Here is a 16,871-nt window from a genome sequence, read left to right as displayed (position 1 = left end):
AGAAAATGGTTAGATGCGGATCTGGGGAGATCCCAGTCCGCCTCCTACAGACACTAAGCACAAACTGAGGTACTTGGTATCTGTCGGTGGGTGTATGGGTGTATACTGCCGGGGAGGAGCTAATTTTCTTGTTTTGCATAGTGTCAGCCTCCTAGCAGCAGCATACACCCATGGTAATCTGTGTCCCCCAATAAGGCGATAAAGAAATGATCTTTTCACCCCCAATTTTTATTTTCCCAAGGGTAACAGGACCCTAAAAGTTATTGTGCAATTTGTCCTGAGCATGTTGATACCCCATATGTGGGTGTAAACGACTATTTGTGCGCATGGCAGAGCTCAGAAGGGAAGCAGCGCCATTTGACTTTTTTGGCTGGAATAGAGATCGGACACGTCGCGTTTGGAATGCCCCTGAAGTGCCAAAACAGTGGAAACCACCCACAAATGACACCATTTTGGAAACTAGACCCCCAAAGGAACTTATCTAGATGTGTGGTGAGATCCCCCAAGGGCTTCACAGAAGTTTATAACGTACAGCCGTACAATTAAAAAATCATATTTTTTCCACAAAAATGATCTTTTCACCGTCAATTTTTATTTTTCCAAGGACAACAGGACCCCAAAAGTTATTGTGCAATTTGTCCTGAGTACGATGATACCCCATATGTGGAGGTAAACCACTATTTGGGCGCATGGCAGAGCTCAGAAGGGAAGCAGCGCCATTTGACTTTTTGGCTGGAATTGGGATTCGACGCCATGCCGCGTTTAGAAAGCCCCTGATGTGCCTAAACAGTGGAAACCCCCGACAAATGATACCATTTTGGAAAATAGACCCCCCAAGGAACTTATCTAGATGTGTGGTGAGCACTTTGAACCCCCAAGGGCTTCACAGAAGTTTATAATGCCCGGGCGTGAAAATAAAAAAATCATATTTTTTTCCACAAACATGATCTTTTAGTCACCAATTTTTTTATTTTCCCAATGGTAACAGGAGAAATTGGACACCAAAAGTTGTTGTCCAATTTGTCCTGAGTACGCTGATACCCCATATGTGGGAGAAAACTACTGTATGGGCGCACGTCGGGGCTCGGAAGGGAAGTAGAGACGTTTTGGAATGCAGACTTTGATGGAATGGTCTGCGGGTGTCATGTTGCCTTTAGAGAGCCCCTGATGTACCTAAACAGTGGAAACCCCCCACCAATGACCCCATTTTGGAAACTAGACCCCCTAAGGAACTTATCTAAATGTGTGGTGAGCACTTTGAACTCCCCAATGCTTCACAGAAGTTTATAATGCCCGGGCGTGAAAATAAAAAAAAATCATATTTTTTCCACAAACATGATCTTTAGTCCGCAATTTTTTATTTTCCCAAGGGTCTCAGGAAAAATTGGACCACAAAAGTTGTTTTGCAATTTGTCCTGAGTACGCTGATACCTCATATGTGGGAGAAAACTACTGTATGGGCACACGTCAGGGCTCGGAAGGGAAGTAGTGACGTTTTGGAATGCAGACTTTGATGGAATGGACTGTGAGTGTCATGTCGCATTTGGAGAGGCTCTGATGTGCCTAAACTTTTGAAACTCCCCACAAGTGACCCCATTTTGGAAACTAGACCCCCTACGGAACTTATGTAGATGTGTGGTGAGCACTTTGAACCCCCAAGCGCTTCACAGAAGTTTATAACGCCCGGGCGTGAAAATACAAAAATCATATTTTTTTCCACAAAAATGATATTTTTGCCCCCAATTTTTTATTTTCCTAAGGGTAACAGGAGACATTGGACCCCAAAAGTTGTTTTACAATTTGTCCTAAGTAGGCTGATACCCTATATGTGGGGGTGAAACACTGTTTGGGCGCATGGCAGAGCTTGGAAGGGAAGGAGCACCATATGACTTTTTCAACGCAGAATTGGCTGGAATTGAGATCAGATGCCATGTTGCGTTTGAAGAGCACCTGATGTGCCCAAACAGTGGAAACCCCCCAATTCTAACTCCAACCCTAACCCCAACACACCCCTAACCCTAATCTCAGCCCTAGCCCTAATGGCAAAATGGAAATAAATACTTTTTTTAATTTTATTATTTTTCCCTAACTAAGGGGGGTGATAACGGGGGGTTTGATTTACTATTTATGGCGGTTTTTATGTTTGGCAGCTGTCATACGCTAAAAGACGATTTTTATTGTAAAAATAGTTTTTGCATCACCACATTTTGAGAGCTATAATTTTCCCGCATTTTGACCCACCGAGTCATGTTAGGTCTTATTTTTTGCGGGACGAGTTGATGTTTTTATTGGTACCATTTTCGGGCATGTGACATTTTTTGATCGCTTTTTATTCCGATTTTTTTGGATGCAGAATGAACAAAAACCAGCATTTCATGAATTTCTTTTGGGGGGTGCATTTACACTGTTCCGCGTGCGGTAAAATTGATAAGGCGGTTTTATTCTTCGGGTCAGTGCGGTTACAGCGATACCTCATTTAGGTCGTTTTTTTATGTTTTGGTGCTTTTATGCAATGAAAACTATTTTACATAAAAAATAATTATTTTTGCATCGCTTTATTCTGCGAGCTATAACTTTTTTATTTTTTCGCTGATGACGCTGTGTTGCGGCTCGTTTTTTGACGGACAAGATGACGTTTTCAGCGGTGCCATGGTTATTTATATCGGTCTTTTTGATCGCACGTTATTGCACTTTTTGTTCGGCGGTATGATGATAAAGATTTATTTTTTGCTTCGTTTTTTATTTTTTAAGGAGTTCAATAAAAGGGTTAACTAATGGGACAGTTCTATAGGGCAGGTTGTTACGGATGCGGCAATACTAAATATGTGTACTTTTATTGTTTTTTTATTTCCAAAAAATGAATTTATTAGGGAATATTTTTTTTTTTCAATTTATTTAGCGATTTTTTTATAAATTATTTTTACACTTTTTTTTTAACTTTATTACAATGTCCCAGTGGGGACATAACTGTCATGTGACAGATCGCTGATCTGTCACATCACAGATCACTGTTACAGATCAGCAATCTGTCACAGGCACTGCAGAAGGCTTCCTCGTGCTTTGCAGGCACTGAGGAAGCCGGTTCCCTGCAGGCCCCCGAAAGGTCCCCGCCACTATTTTGAATCTGGGGACCTGCAGGGAAGCACGGAGGGAGCCCCCTCCCTGCCGATGCTTCCCTAAACCCCAGGTACACTGCGATCGTGTTTGATCGCAGTGTGCCAGGGGTTAACGTGTCGGGGGCGGTCCGTGACCGCCCCTGACACATAGTGCCGGGTGTCAGCTGTGATAATCAGCTGACACCTGGCTGCGATTAGCGGCGCTCACTACGTGAGCACCGCTGATCACTATGACATACTATCCCGTCCATGGGCATATGGGCCCGGGTCCCATGGATGGGATAGTACGTCAAATGGCAGAAAGGGGTTAAAGAAAGGAGAAAGCTCCTAAGGGAAAAGAAGGGGTCCTAGGGGCACGAGTAGTGCGAAAGCCAACTGTGGGGCCCGTATCTTGGAAAGGAAGGACCAGGCCAGAGTGAGGGAGCCGGCCCCTAAGCCTAGCGGAGTATACCAAACAAGACTCAACTAGTAAGCCGGAGGCTGTAGTGCGACAGCCAAATCCAGAAGCATTCCTAAAAAAAAGGCAGCTGTGGAAGTAAAGTACCCCGGGGCCTGAGCCACGTCGCCCAGCAAGGTCCAAGGCTGCTGGATTGGGGATGTAGGGAGGTTGAGCTGGGTACGATTCTGTCTGTAATGGAGACAGAGATTGACAGAGGGTGTCATGTGGCAGACTGCCCATCAGAGGTCACTAGAGAGCACCGATGGCAGTGATTATGTAACTTTCATTTGAGTGTTACATAACTGCCAGAGGTCAAGGTGACTCTGATTGGGCAGAGGTGACTGTCAGGTGACAGAGGGTGGGGCTACCTGGTCTGTCTGAATAAATACTGAGGTAAGCTTCCAGAAGCTTCAGTCAGCCAGGGGAGCTCACAGGTTAGGAGAGTCTGTCACACAAAGGAGACCCCTCAGAGACTTTGGACAGTGGAAACGGTCACGGGGGGTGACCCTATACAGCATTGGTCACAGGCAGAGACGGCCTGTGAGGACCTGGATTATTGGTGGACTTTGTAAGGTGAAACGCCATGGTGGATTGGCCTAGGGCAGCCACGGCGGATAGAGCCACGAAGTACGCCTGACAGAGAAAGTGTACAAGTGAAGGTACCCGGGCCTGTCTGCAGGAGGATAACAGTGTGAAACATCTGTCGTGTTTTGTTCTGGTCATCGTGAGGGCGGCCAATAAAAGCAAACCTGTTGAATACAATTCCTGCCTGTCTCGTGCCTGTCGACGTCAAGAAGCGGGTCACCCCCATTCCTGTGAGTACAGCACACCTCCGCCGCCTACCAGCCACACCACCTAAATACCACAGCACGCTACCCTCCGCCCCAGCCTGCCACGGGTCCCTACAGGGACACTGCTTCTGAAGGCACAGGGCAGGAAAGAAGGGAGAGATCAGCGCAGAGACACAGCCTAGAGAGGAGAACACAAAGAGGAGTCTTGAACAGGTGTTGCTGATCTACCTGGGGGTTTGCCGGACCCCTCCCTCGGAGGACACAGTACCAAGTGGGCTACCGCATGCAGGAACTGTGAGTAAAGACCTTGAAACTGCACCCAACTGTGTCCTTGGTGTCAATTATAACTCGCCTGCCATACACTGCATTCACCATCACTGGCTCACAAGTACCATCTTAACTGCCCTGGGACACAGCTCTGCCTGTGGAGCGCTACACCATCTCTGCTGCTGCCGCACCACCGTTCCAGAGGATCTGTATAGCAGCGTCGGCTACCCTAGCCGAATACCACGGGTGGCGTCACGATTCCCCTTTTCCCAATTATTTATCCCACCATCTTCCCCATTTGAACTTCCATCTTTATTGGACACCCAGGGCCACGGACCGGGTCGCCATCACCACCGTGACACTTCCCCCCTTAAAAGAGCCTGAAGGGCCCGGTACCGAGTTCCCTCGGCCCTGCGGGGCGCTCCATTTTGGTTGCCACAGAGGTACTGCACCCCCTCCAGAGGTGTGGTATCCCACCCTCAGGTAAGGAGGCATCACCACCCAGGACCCCTTCTTTCTCGCTTAAGAACTTTCTTTTCTTTAAGGTATCTCTCTGACTCTACTCCCTCCACGTCCGTCCTGCTTATCTGCTGTCCTGCCACTGACTGACTGGATCTTCCAGAAAGATCCTTTACCTTAGGCTTAACTCCGCCCACTCACTCCTCTGATTGGCTGTTCTAAAATCTGTCCACTTCCTAAGCTCATCCCCTTCTACCTACCTTCCCCACTAACACCTCAACACCCTTTCCTAGCCTGTCTGGGATGAGGCCATCCTCCCTAAGGGTACACCCAGCTGCCCTGACTAAACTATTTTGTGTTGGGTGTGAGTGTTAGGAGTCCTGGGTGGTGATCCCTCCTTACCTGAGGGTGGGATACCACACCTCTGGATGAGATGCAGTACCTCTGTGGCGACCGTACCCTCAGCGGCACCACACATGCAGTGGATGCTGGCTGTCCTATAGTGGATGTGGGGTGTCCTGTAGTGGATGTGGGGTGTCCTGTAGTGGATTTTGGTTGTCCTACAGTGGATGTTGTGTGTCCTGCAGTGGATGTTGGGCGTCCTATAGTGGATGTTGGGTGTCCTGTAGAGAATTTTGGGTGTCATGCAGTGGATTTAGGATGTCCTGCAGTGGATATTGGGAGTCCTGCAGTGGATGCTGGGTGTCCTGCAGAGCAGAGAATGTTGGGTGTCCTATAGACGAGGCTGGGCTTCCTATAGTGGATGTTGGGTGTTCTACAGTGGATGTTGGGTTTCCTGCAGTGGATGTGGGGTGTCCTGCAGTGGATGTGGGGTGTCCTGCAGTGGATGTTGGGTGTCCTGCAGTGAATGTTGGGTGTCCTGCCATGGATGTGGGGTGTCCTGCAGTGGATGTTGGGCATCCTACAGTGGATGTGGGGCGTCCTGCAGTGGATGTTGGGTGTCCTACAGTGGATGTTGGGCATCCTGCAGTGGGTGTGGGGCGTCCTGCAGTGGATGTGGGGTGTCCTGCAGTGAGTGTGGGGTGTCCTCAGTGGATGTGGGGTGTCCTACAGTGGGTGTGGGGCGTCCTGCAGTGGGTGTGGGCGTCCTGCAGTGGGTGTGGGGCGACCTGCAGTGGATGTTGGGTGTGATGCAGTGGGTGTGGGGTGTCCTCAGTGGATGTGGGGCGACCTGCAGTGGATGTGGGGCGTCCTGCAGTGGGTGTGGGGTGTCCTCAGTGGATGTGGGGCGTCCTGCAGTGGGTGTGGGGCGTCATGCAGTGGGTGTGGGGTGTCCTGCAGTGGGTGTGGGGCGTCCTGCAGTGGGTGTGGGGCGTCCTGCAGTGGATGTGGGGCGTCCTGCAGTGGGTGTGGGGTGTCCTTCCCAGCCTGTAGGGCGCTGCTCTCCAGGTGTGAGTGGCCTCCGTGGTTGTGGGTGCCTCTATCCTCGGTTCACCTCTCCGCTTGCTGCATCCTCTCCTCCTCCTCTGCCAGTGACGGGAGGTGAGGAGAGGGATGACCTCATCCCATCATCCGGGCCGGGCGGCTGCAGGGTGAGGTTGGCGCTCACGCAGACAGGCGGCGCTCTGCTCGGCCCGGCCCCGCCGCTGCTGTGTGAGGCGGAGGAGGCGGAGGGACCGGCAGGAGGAGGGGCCGAGGTCGGGGCCGGGCAGCGCCGCTGTCACATAATAAAGGAGGGATCTGCTCCTCCGTTCTCCCCTCGCTTCATCGCTGCATTTTGGATTCTTTTTTATTTTTCCCTTTCCCCCATCATGGCGGCGAAGTCAGACGGGATGCTGAAGATGAAGAAGAGCGACGTCGCCTTCACCCCCCTGCAGAACTCGGACCACTCGGGCTCCGTGCAGGGCTTGGTCTCGGGCTCTCAGCCGGGCTCCGGTGCCGGGGATGGCGGCTGCTCGGACGGCGGCTCCCGGTGCTGCTGCAGCAGAGTGGCCGGCAGCGGCGGGGGAGGCGGAGGGTCCCCGGCGCTGTGCAGCCTGCGCCTGGCACGGGAGCAGCAACGCTACTCGGTGTGGGATTGCCTGTGGATCCTGGCGGCGGTGGCCGTGTACTTCGCCGATGTGGGCAGCGACATCTGGCTGTCCGTGGACTACTACCTGCGGGGCCAGCGCTGGTGGTTCGGGCTCACGCTGTTCTTCGTGGTGCTGGGCTCGCTCTCCGTGCAGGTGTTCAGCTTCAGGTGGTTCGTGCACGACTTCAGCACCGAGAACAGCGCCCAGTGCTCTCCGGTGGACTGCAAGACTGCGGCCGCGGCGCCGGGGGAGGCGGACGTGCGACCTTCCACCCCGCAGAGACAGGCGTCTACCGCCAGCAGCAGCAGCAAGCCCAACAACCCGGCCGGGAGCGGCAGCAGCGCCCGGGCCGCCGGCTCCAGCTCCGCGTCATGCTCCTTCTGCATCTGGCTCCTGCAGTCACTCATCCATATCCTGCAGCTAGGACAGCTCTGGAGGTAAATACCGCTGCCATTGTCACCGGCGCAGCCTGTGTGGCCCCCGCCTCAGTGGGCTCCGGAGGAGAGGCACACGTGCTGGCACCAGGGTATGGGGGGTTACATATATAGGGAGCACCCTGACTGTATATGGAGGGCTATAGACGTGCTGGCACCGGGGTATGGGGGTGTACATATATAAGGACCACCCTGACTGTATATGGAGGGCTATAGACGTGCTGGCACCAGGGTATGGGGGGTGTACATATATAGGGAGCACCCTGACTGTATATGGAGGGCTATAGACGTGCTGGCACCGGGGTATGGGGGGTGTATATATATATATAAGGACCACCCTGACTGTATATGGAGGGCTATAGACGTGCTGGCACCAGGGTATGGGGGGTGTACATATATAGGGAGCACCCTGACTGTATATGGAGGGCTATAGACGTGCTGGCACCGGGGTATGGGGGGTGTATATATATATAGGGACCACCCTGACTGTATATGGAGAGCTATAGATGTGCTGACACCAGGGTATGAGGGTGTACATATATAAGGACCACCCTGACTGTATATGGAGGGCTATAGACGTGCTGGCACCGGGGTATGGGGGGTGTATATATATAGGGACCACCCTGACTGTATATGGAGAGCTACAGATGTGCTGACACCAGGCTATGGGGGTGTACATATATAAGGACCACCCTGACTGTATATGGAGGGCTATAGACATGCTGGCACCAGGGTATGGGGGGTGTACATATTAAGGACCACCCTGACTGTATATGGAGGGCTATAGACGTGCTGGCACCAGGGTATGGGGGGTGTACATATATAGGGAGCACCCTGACTGTATATGGAGGGCTATAGACGTGCTGGCACCGGGGTATGGGGGGTGTATATATATAGGGACCACCCTGACTGTATATGGAGAGCTATAGATGTGCTGACACCAGGGTATGAGGGTGTACATATATAGGGAGCACCCTGACTGTATATGGAGGGCTATAGACGTGCTGGCACCGGGGTATGGGGGGTGTATATATATAGGGACCACCCTGACTGTATATGGAGAGCTATAGATGTGCTGACACCAGGGTATGAGGGTATACATATATAAGGACCACCCTGACTGTATATGGAGGGCTATAGACGTGCTGGCACCGGGGTATGGGGGGTGTATATATATAGGGACCACCCTGACTGTATATGGAGAGCTATAGATGTGCTGACACCAGGGTATGAGGGTGTACATATATAAGGACCACCCTGACTGTATATGGAGGGCTATAGACGTGCTGGCACCGGGGTATGGGGGGTGTATATATATAGGGACCACCCTGACTGTATATGGAGAGCTATAGATGTGCTGACACCAGGCTATGGGGGTGTACATATATAAGGACCACCCTGACTGTATATGGAGGGCTATAGACGTGCTGGCACCAGGGTATGGGGGGTGTACATATTAAGGACCACCCTGACTGTATATGGAGGGCTATAGACGTGCTGGCACCAGGGTATGGGGGGTGTACATATTAAGGACCACCCTGACTGTATATGGAGGGCTATAGACGTGCTGGCACCGGGGTATGGGGGGTGTACATATTAAGGACCACCCTGACTGTATATGGAGGGCTATAGACGTGCTGGCACCGGGGTATGGGGGGTGTACATATTAAGGACCACCCTGACTGTATATGGAGGGCTATAGATGTGCTGACACCAGGATATGGGGGTGTACATATATAGGGACCACCCTGACTGTATATGGAGGGCTATAGACGTGCTGACACCAGGATATGGGGATATACATATATAGGGACCACCCTGACTGTATATGGAGTGATATAGAAGTGCTGGCACCGGAGTATGGGGGGTGTACATATATAGGGACCACCCTGACTGTATATGGAGGGCTATAGATGTGCTGACACCAGGGTATGGTGGTGTACATATATAGGGACCACCCTGACTGTATATGGAGGGATATAGATGTGCTGACACCAGGGTATGGGGGTGTACATATATAGGGACCACCCTGACTGTATATGGAGGGCTATAGACGTGCTGACACCAGGGTATGGGGGTGTACATATATAGGGAGCACCCTGACTATATGGAGGGATATAGATGTGCTGACACCAGGGTATGGGGGGTGTACATATATAGGGAGCACCCTGACTGTATATGGAGGGCTATAGACGTGCTGGCACCGGGGTATGGGTGTGTACATCTATAGCAACCACCCTGACTGTATATGGAGGGCTATAGATGTGCTGACACCAGGATATGGGGATATACATATATAGGGACCACCCTGACTGTATATGGAGGGCTATAGACGTGCTGACACCAGGGTATGGGGGGTGTACATATATAGGGAGCACCCTGACTATATGGAGGGATATAGATGTGCTGACACCAGGGTATGGGGGGTGTACATATATAGGGAGCACCCTGACTATATGGAGGGCTATAGATGTGCTGACACCAGGGTATGGGGGTGTACATATATAGGGAGCACCCTGACTGTATATAGAGGGCTATAGACGTGCTGGCACCGGGGTATGGGGGTTACATATATAGGGACCACCCTGACTATATGGAGGGCTATAGATGTGCTGACACCAGAGTATGGGGGGTGTACATATATACAGACCACCCTGACTGTATATGGAGGGCTATAGACGTGCTGACACCAGGGAATGGGGGTGTACATATATAGGGACCACCCTGACTATATGGAGGGATATAGATGTGCTGACACCAGGGTATGGGGGTGTATATATATATATAGAGTCCACCCTGACTGTATATGGAGGGCTATAGATGTGCTGACACCAGGGTAAGGGGGTGTATATATATATAGGGACCACCCTGACTGTATATGGAGGGATATACACATGTGCTGACACCAGGGTATGGGGGGGTGTATGTATATAGGGACCACCCTGACTGTATATGGAGGGATATAGACGTGCTGACACCAGGGTATAGGGGGTTTACATATATAGGGACCACCCTGACTGTATATGGAGGGCTATAGACGTGTTGACACCAGGGTATGGGGGGGTGTACATATATAGGGGCTCAGCCTTTATACGGAGGGCTATTGTATATGAGGTCTATAGAGGGGATACGTATACTGACACCAGTGTATGGGGTATACATATACAAGGGGTCACCCTGTCTATATAAGCTATATATGTATATATGTGCTCACCCCTTGTATGGAGAAACTATATATATATCTCCAATGAATGACAATCCTATTGACCTCCGTATACAGGGTGAACATATATGTACAGTATATGTGTGTAAGAGCATACCATTTTTTTGCTGCCTTGTTTATATTCCCTTTTATATGTATATACAGTATATATATATGTGCTGTATATAGAGGTCTATAGAACATACAAATATGTGGTGATGAACTCTATATGAAGGTAAATTTTTCACTCTTTGTTTCATTGCAGCCATTTGGTAAATCCAAAAAAGTTCCCTTTTTTCTCATTACTGTACACTCCGCACCCCATCTTGACTGAAAAAACAGAAATGTAGAATTTTTTGCAAATTTATTAAAAAAGAAAATTTGAAATATCACATGGTCATAAGTATTCAGACCTTTTGCTTTGTATTGGGTAGAAGCACCCTTTTGAGCTAGTTCAGTCATGAGTCTTCTTGGAAATGATGCCACAAGTCTTTCACACCTGGATTTGGGGATCCTCTGCCATTCTTCCATGCAGATCCTCTCCAGTTCCGTCAGGTTGGATGGTGAACGTTGGTGGACAGTCATTTTCAGGTCTCTCCAGAGATGCCCAAATAGGCTTAGGTCAGGACTCTGGCTGGGCCAATCAAGAATGGTCACAGAGTTGTTCTGAAGCCACTCCTTTGTTATTTTAGCTGTGTGCTTAGGGTCATTGTCTTGTTGGAAGGTGAACCTTCGGCCAAGTCTGAGGTCCAGAGCACTCTGGAAGAGGTTTTCATCCAGGATATCTGTACTTGGCCGCATTCATGTTTACTTTAATTGCTACCAGTCGTCCTGTCCCTGCAGCTGAAAAACACCCCTATAGCATGATGCTGCCACCACCATTTTTCACTGTTGGGATTGTGTTGGGCAGGTGTTGCGCAGTGCCTTGTTTTCTCCACACATACCGGTTAGAATTATCACCAAAAAGTTCTCTCTTCGTCTCATCAGACCAGAGAATCTTATTTCTCATAGTCTGGGAGTCCTTCATGTGTTTTTTAGCAAACTCTATGTCTGGCACTTAGGAGAGGCTTCCGTCAGGCTACTCTGCCATAAAGGCCCGACTGGTGGAGGGCTGCAGTGATAGTTGACTTTGTGGAACTTTCTCCCATCTCCCTACTGCATCTGTGGAGCTCAGCCACAGTGATCTTGGGGTTCTTCTTTACCTCTCTCACCAAGGCTCTTCTCCCATGATTGCTCAGTTGGGCTGAACGGCCAGGTTTAGGAAGACTTCTAGTGGTCCCAAACTTCTTCCATTTAAGGATTATGGAGGCCACTGTGCTCTTAGGAACCTTGAGTACTGCAAAAATTGTTTTATAACCTTGGCCAGATCTGTGCCTTGCCACAATTCTGTCTCTGAGCTCCTTGGCCAGTTCCTTTGACCTCATGATTCTCATTTGGTCTGACATGCACTGTGAGCTGTGATGTCTTATGTAGACAGTTGTGTGCCTTTACAAATCAAGTCCTATCAGTTTAATTAAACACAACTGGACTCCAATGAAGTACTAGAACCATTTCAAGGAGGATCACAAGGAAATGCACAGCATGTGACTTAAATATGAGTGTCTGAGCAAAGAGTCTGAATACTCATGACCATGTGATATTTCTGTTTTGTTTTTTTTTAATAAATTTGCAAACATTTCTGGTTTTTTTTCAGTCAAGATGGGGTGCAGAGAGTACATTAAAGGGAAAAAAAATTAACATTTTTGAATTTACCAAATGGCTGCAATGAAACAAAGAGTGAAAAATGTAAAGGGGTGTGAATACTGGCTGTACCCAATATATGTTCTCACCTATGTGTATAGCACATTGCTGTTCTTCCTGTATTTGGGGTGTGTAGGACTTTCGGCTTGTGCTGTGCCATCTACAGAACATGTACGCATGTGCTCGTTATTGTACAGGGGTCTATATAACCAATGCAGATGTGCTCGTCCCTGTATATAGGGGCCTGAAGCACCTATTTACATGGGCTGACCTCCGTGGATTAATGGGGGGCACCTCTTTCAGCACAGGGTATCCAGGATTCGCTTTAGGAGGGCTCAAACTTTACAATGTAAACTGACGGTGAAGGAAGGACATGACACGTGTCTATGTGGTCTTGTCACCAGATGTGGTCTTCTCGTTCTGGGCACATACTACATATAATCAGACCTTGTTCCTCCACCAATCTTTACATGTGTCGTGGGGACGAAACCTAGAGTAAGCTGGAGCTCCTTGTGCTGAAGGTGGAGTTCTCCTTTAAGTGGATGGCTGGATGGTGGTCTTTGGTTTCAGACCGTATTCACCAGTTACATGGATTGTGATGTGATAATGCTCAGTACTGTTATAAAGGTGGATTTTTTGGCCGGATATTTGTCTATATAGTGGTCACTTGCAGCCACTGTAGACACCTCCAAGCTGCCCAGACTGACACTGCCTTGATAAGCAGGACCCCCTCCAGCAGCTGCCTGTACAGCAGACCCCATACAATGTCCAGGAGACCGTCTGTTAACACCATTTAGGTAGAGTGCAGTCACTTGTAGGCACCAGACCTTGGTCCTGGGCCAGGGTGCCAGGTAAGCGTCACTGGTGCCAGGTAATCGTCACTGGTGCCAGGTAAGCCTCATTGATGCCATGTAAGCCTCACTGGTGCCAGGTAAGCCTCAGTGGTGCCATGGCCTGTGGTGCCGACACCCTGTGTCTATGGGTGGCTCCGCTATCCTGTAATACACACCTGGCTTTGCAGAGTTTGGCGTTGCAAGTTGGTGCTGTAGGGCGCGCTTGGCTTGCTGGGCTGTGACATCTGATTGATGGCTTTATATTTGTGCGTTGTTGCTGAGGATCATTGCCGTCTGCACTGACTCCTCCGGAAGGATTCGCCATAGCCTTACTCTTTCTAAGGATGTGGCTTCCTAGATTTACGAGGCTTCAGCTGGCGGCAGCTTTAATGCTGTAAAGAGAATAGGAGCCCTGCTGTGACTGCTTAACGTCATCTCTGAATCCGCTGCATGACTGAAGCCACCTGCTCATGTTTACAGCCCACCAGGAACGTACGAGTCCAGTGGTCCATTCCCATAAGATCACACCGGTGACTTCTCTGGTCCTGAGACTCTTCAGGTCTGGTGTGACGCTGGGACATGCACCGTCCTCTTCACTCTCAATGTCGTTATCATAAAATGCAAGTCACTGTTTCTTCAGGAACATTAACGTTACAGGTGGGATACTGTATCTAATGAAGAAGTGTGTACCACCATGGCTCTAGAGTACAAGTGTCAGTATACAGTGTCAGTGTGGTCATGAACCGTGTCATAACGGGAACGTGGAGTCCTCAAAAACCCACGGTCACACATCTTATTAGGGTATGGAGAGGTAATACCAGGGAGGGGTCTATTAATCCAGGAAGGAACATGGAGCCATCCTGAACAGGATTCCTCCTCCCTGCAGGGGCAACAGCAGCCACAAGGCCGGTGTCTATGTGTCTTCGGCTCATACTGTCTCTCCTCCACTTAATGTATTCATGTAAGACATCCAGCTGTTGATTAATATATACAGAATATTTGGAAAGAAACAGATATTGAATTCAGTTTGATAGTGTAAATGAAACTGCGTGCAATATTAGATGGATCTCTAACACCTGATGAGTCTGGTGTAGTTACTTTGAAAATGTACGTCAGAATGGCTGTATAATCCTGATGTTAAAATGAGCATTTTTTTCAGACCAGCTGTAGCTCACTCTAATGCCAGTCTTGGAAACTTTAATGGTGTTTAAAAGGGATACACGAGCAAGTTTTTGCTATTTAATCTGAGAGCTGCATGATATTGGGGGCAGAGACCCTTATTCCAGCGATGTATCCCTTACTGGGCTATTTGCGGTCACTTTGATGCAATCACCATTTTATCTGCTGCAAGTCTACGAGTTCTCTGAATGCTGAGCTCCGTATAATCTGTCCCCACCACTAACTGGCAGCTGTCGGTATACACTGCATAGGCAGAAAGCTGTTAATCTGTGGTGGGGATGGGACTGCATAGAGCACGAGGGTTACATGGTATGTGGTAACTAGTCCGCTAGTGATAATTTCCTGTTGATATAACACTGATTTTATTGAAACATCACACAGCCTAGTAAGTGACACATTACTGCAATCAGTGCATCATGCTGCGCACAGAGTACATAACAAAAACATGCTGACAGATTCCCTTTAAATAGCCATTCTAATATGAATTTTCAGAGTGAGTAAACCAGTCTCATCAGGTCTAAGCAATCTATGTATTTGATGACCGATCCACTTTAATGGCATTTGTACAAACTGAGCTACAGAAAAGGGGTGAATTGCTTAATCATCATCTGTTGACAGGTGCTATACAGAGATCCCCGCGCTTACAACCTTGCCTGCTATCAATGAGGTTATTAATGGTCGTCTGAGGATTGTACTGCCATGCTGGAGGCACTTGTGCAAATCATCAAGATCCACTGTTGGCAGCTCCCTGTGCTTCTGCCGACTAATGACATTTCAGGCGTGCTTGATGGGAGACAAGTCTGGAGATGCTGTATATTGCAGAGGAGATGCAAAATGCCATGTAAGGAATGCAGAGAGCCATATCATTGATAACATTGATATGTAGAGCATACCATGTGTATCATAGATAATAATGAATAACAAGTGTGGATTGCTTTGTCCTGGAATTGCAGAGAAATCTAAATGTCTTTCAGCCATTTCTCCCAAGTGTCCCCAGTGACGTTTTTCAATAAGACAATTCCAGGCCACCTATTGCTCGTGCTACAGTGAGTAGCTGACATGGCCTAAACCTGCTAACATTGCCTGCAGTGTCTGCACTTGTCTCCCATCAAGCACATCTGCAACAGCATTGGTCTGCAGAGGGAGCTGCCAGCAGCTGATCTTGATGATTTGCCCAAGAGCATTCAGTGGGGCAGAACATTCCTCAGGCGACCATTAATGACCTCACTGGTAGAGTAAGTGCGGGGACTTCTGCATGTGTCAATCATGCTCAATACTGAATAAATCAAGATGTTTTTAAAATGTTGTTTCCATTTTTTCATTCTGGGCAGATCACCATGTCCATCCATCCTGTGGTTTCCCGAATTACACACATTTTTTTCTTGGTGATGCAGTTCCATTAGTAATACATCGGAGTAGCATTCCGCTATGAGCAGTTTCGGATTCTACTCCCGTCTGTGCACAAATGGGCTGTCACACAGCGTCCGTAACATTACGCCGTCAAGTGTCTGCGTTTACATTGGTCATTGAACATCTTACTGTGTGCTCTCTTTCTCTGAGATTCCTGAGCTGGTTATTTCTCTTCCTTTTTAGCATCTTTGTGTTGATTGTTGGGTGATGATAGTCGCAGACTAACGATATTTCAAACCTGATGCCATTCAGTAATCCAGGAAAAAAACTGTTCTACAACGAGGCTATGAGAGTATTGTTGCTTGTCGCTCAATCATGTCAATAATCATAACTATGAATTATTTTAATTCGTATGGATAGTAAGAGTGGTGAGAGCGTTATCCTGCCCGGGTCTAACGTGTCCTGCAATGACTGTGGATGAACCATGTGATATTTCTGAATACAATCCGTGTCTTGATACTTTGTTGCATTCTCTTTATTTACTATCCTAGTTTTCTATTCTGTTTACTTTTTAAAGCAGGAGATGAAAGATGGTGAAATAAAGACTTGTAAGTGTGTGTTCGGTGGCAAGCCGAGTAATCTATTGATCTACGCGCTTGTGATCGTACACATTTTCCTTTAAAATAGTTTTACATGATAGGCTTTTATCTCAGAGAGTGAGGTCAAGTTGTAAAGAAGCAAATGCATTGAAGCTCAATATACGACTCTTACACTTGATCCTGACTTATCAAATGGGACTAGAGATGCCATTTCTGAATAGCTCTAAAGCCTGGAAGTGCGAAAAAGAAAGCATAATGCATACAGTCATGGCCGAAAGTGTTGTCACCCTTGAAATTGTTCCAGAAAATGAAGTGTTTCTCCCAGAAAGTTATTGCAATTATACGTTTTGTTCTACACATGTTTATTTCCTTTGTGTGTATTGGAACAACAAAAAAAAAGCAAATTGGACACATAATTTCACACAAAAC

The 16,871-nt window shown here is 48.4% G+C and overlaps 1 protein-coding gene across 1 annotated transcript in view; it reads left to right on the top strand.

The window, feature by feature from the left end:
• The first annotated feature begins 6,711 nt into the window (after nt 1-6,711).
• The window catches only part of XKR4 (XK related 4), a 386,904-nt gene continuing 376,744 nt past the window's right edge, over nt 6,712-16,871 (top strand). Inside the window, exon 1 of the mRNA XM_073583985.1 lies at nt 6,712-7,542. Coding sequence (XP_073440086.1) covers nt 6,845-7,542 — 698 coding nt within the window. The 5' untranslated portion in view covers nt 6,712-6,844. The remainder of the gene's footprint in view (nt 7,543-16,871) is intronic.

Source organism: Dendrobates tinctorius, unplaced genomic scaffold (genome assembly GCF_039654945.1).
Source record: "Dendrobates tinctorius isolate UK_male_01 unplaced genomic scaffold, ASM3965494v1 ptg000082l, whole genome shotgun sequence".
NCBI lineage: Eukaryota > Metazoa > Chordata > Amphibia > Anura > Dendrobatidae > Dendrobates > Dendrobates tinctorius.
This window is presented reverse-complemented; position numbering and strand designations above follow the sequence as displayed.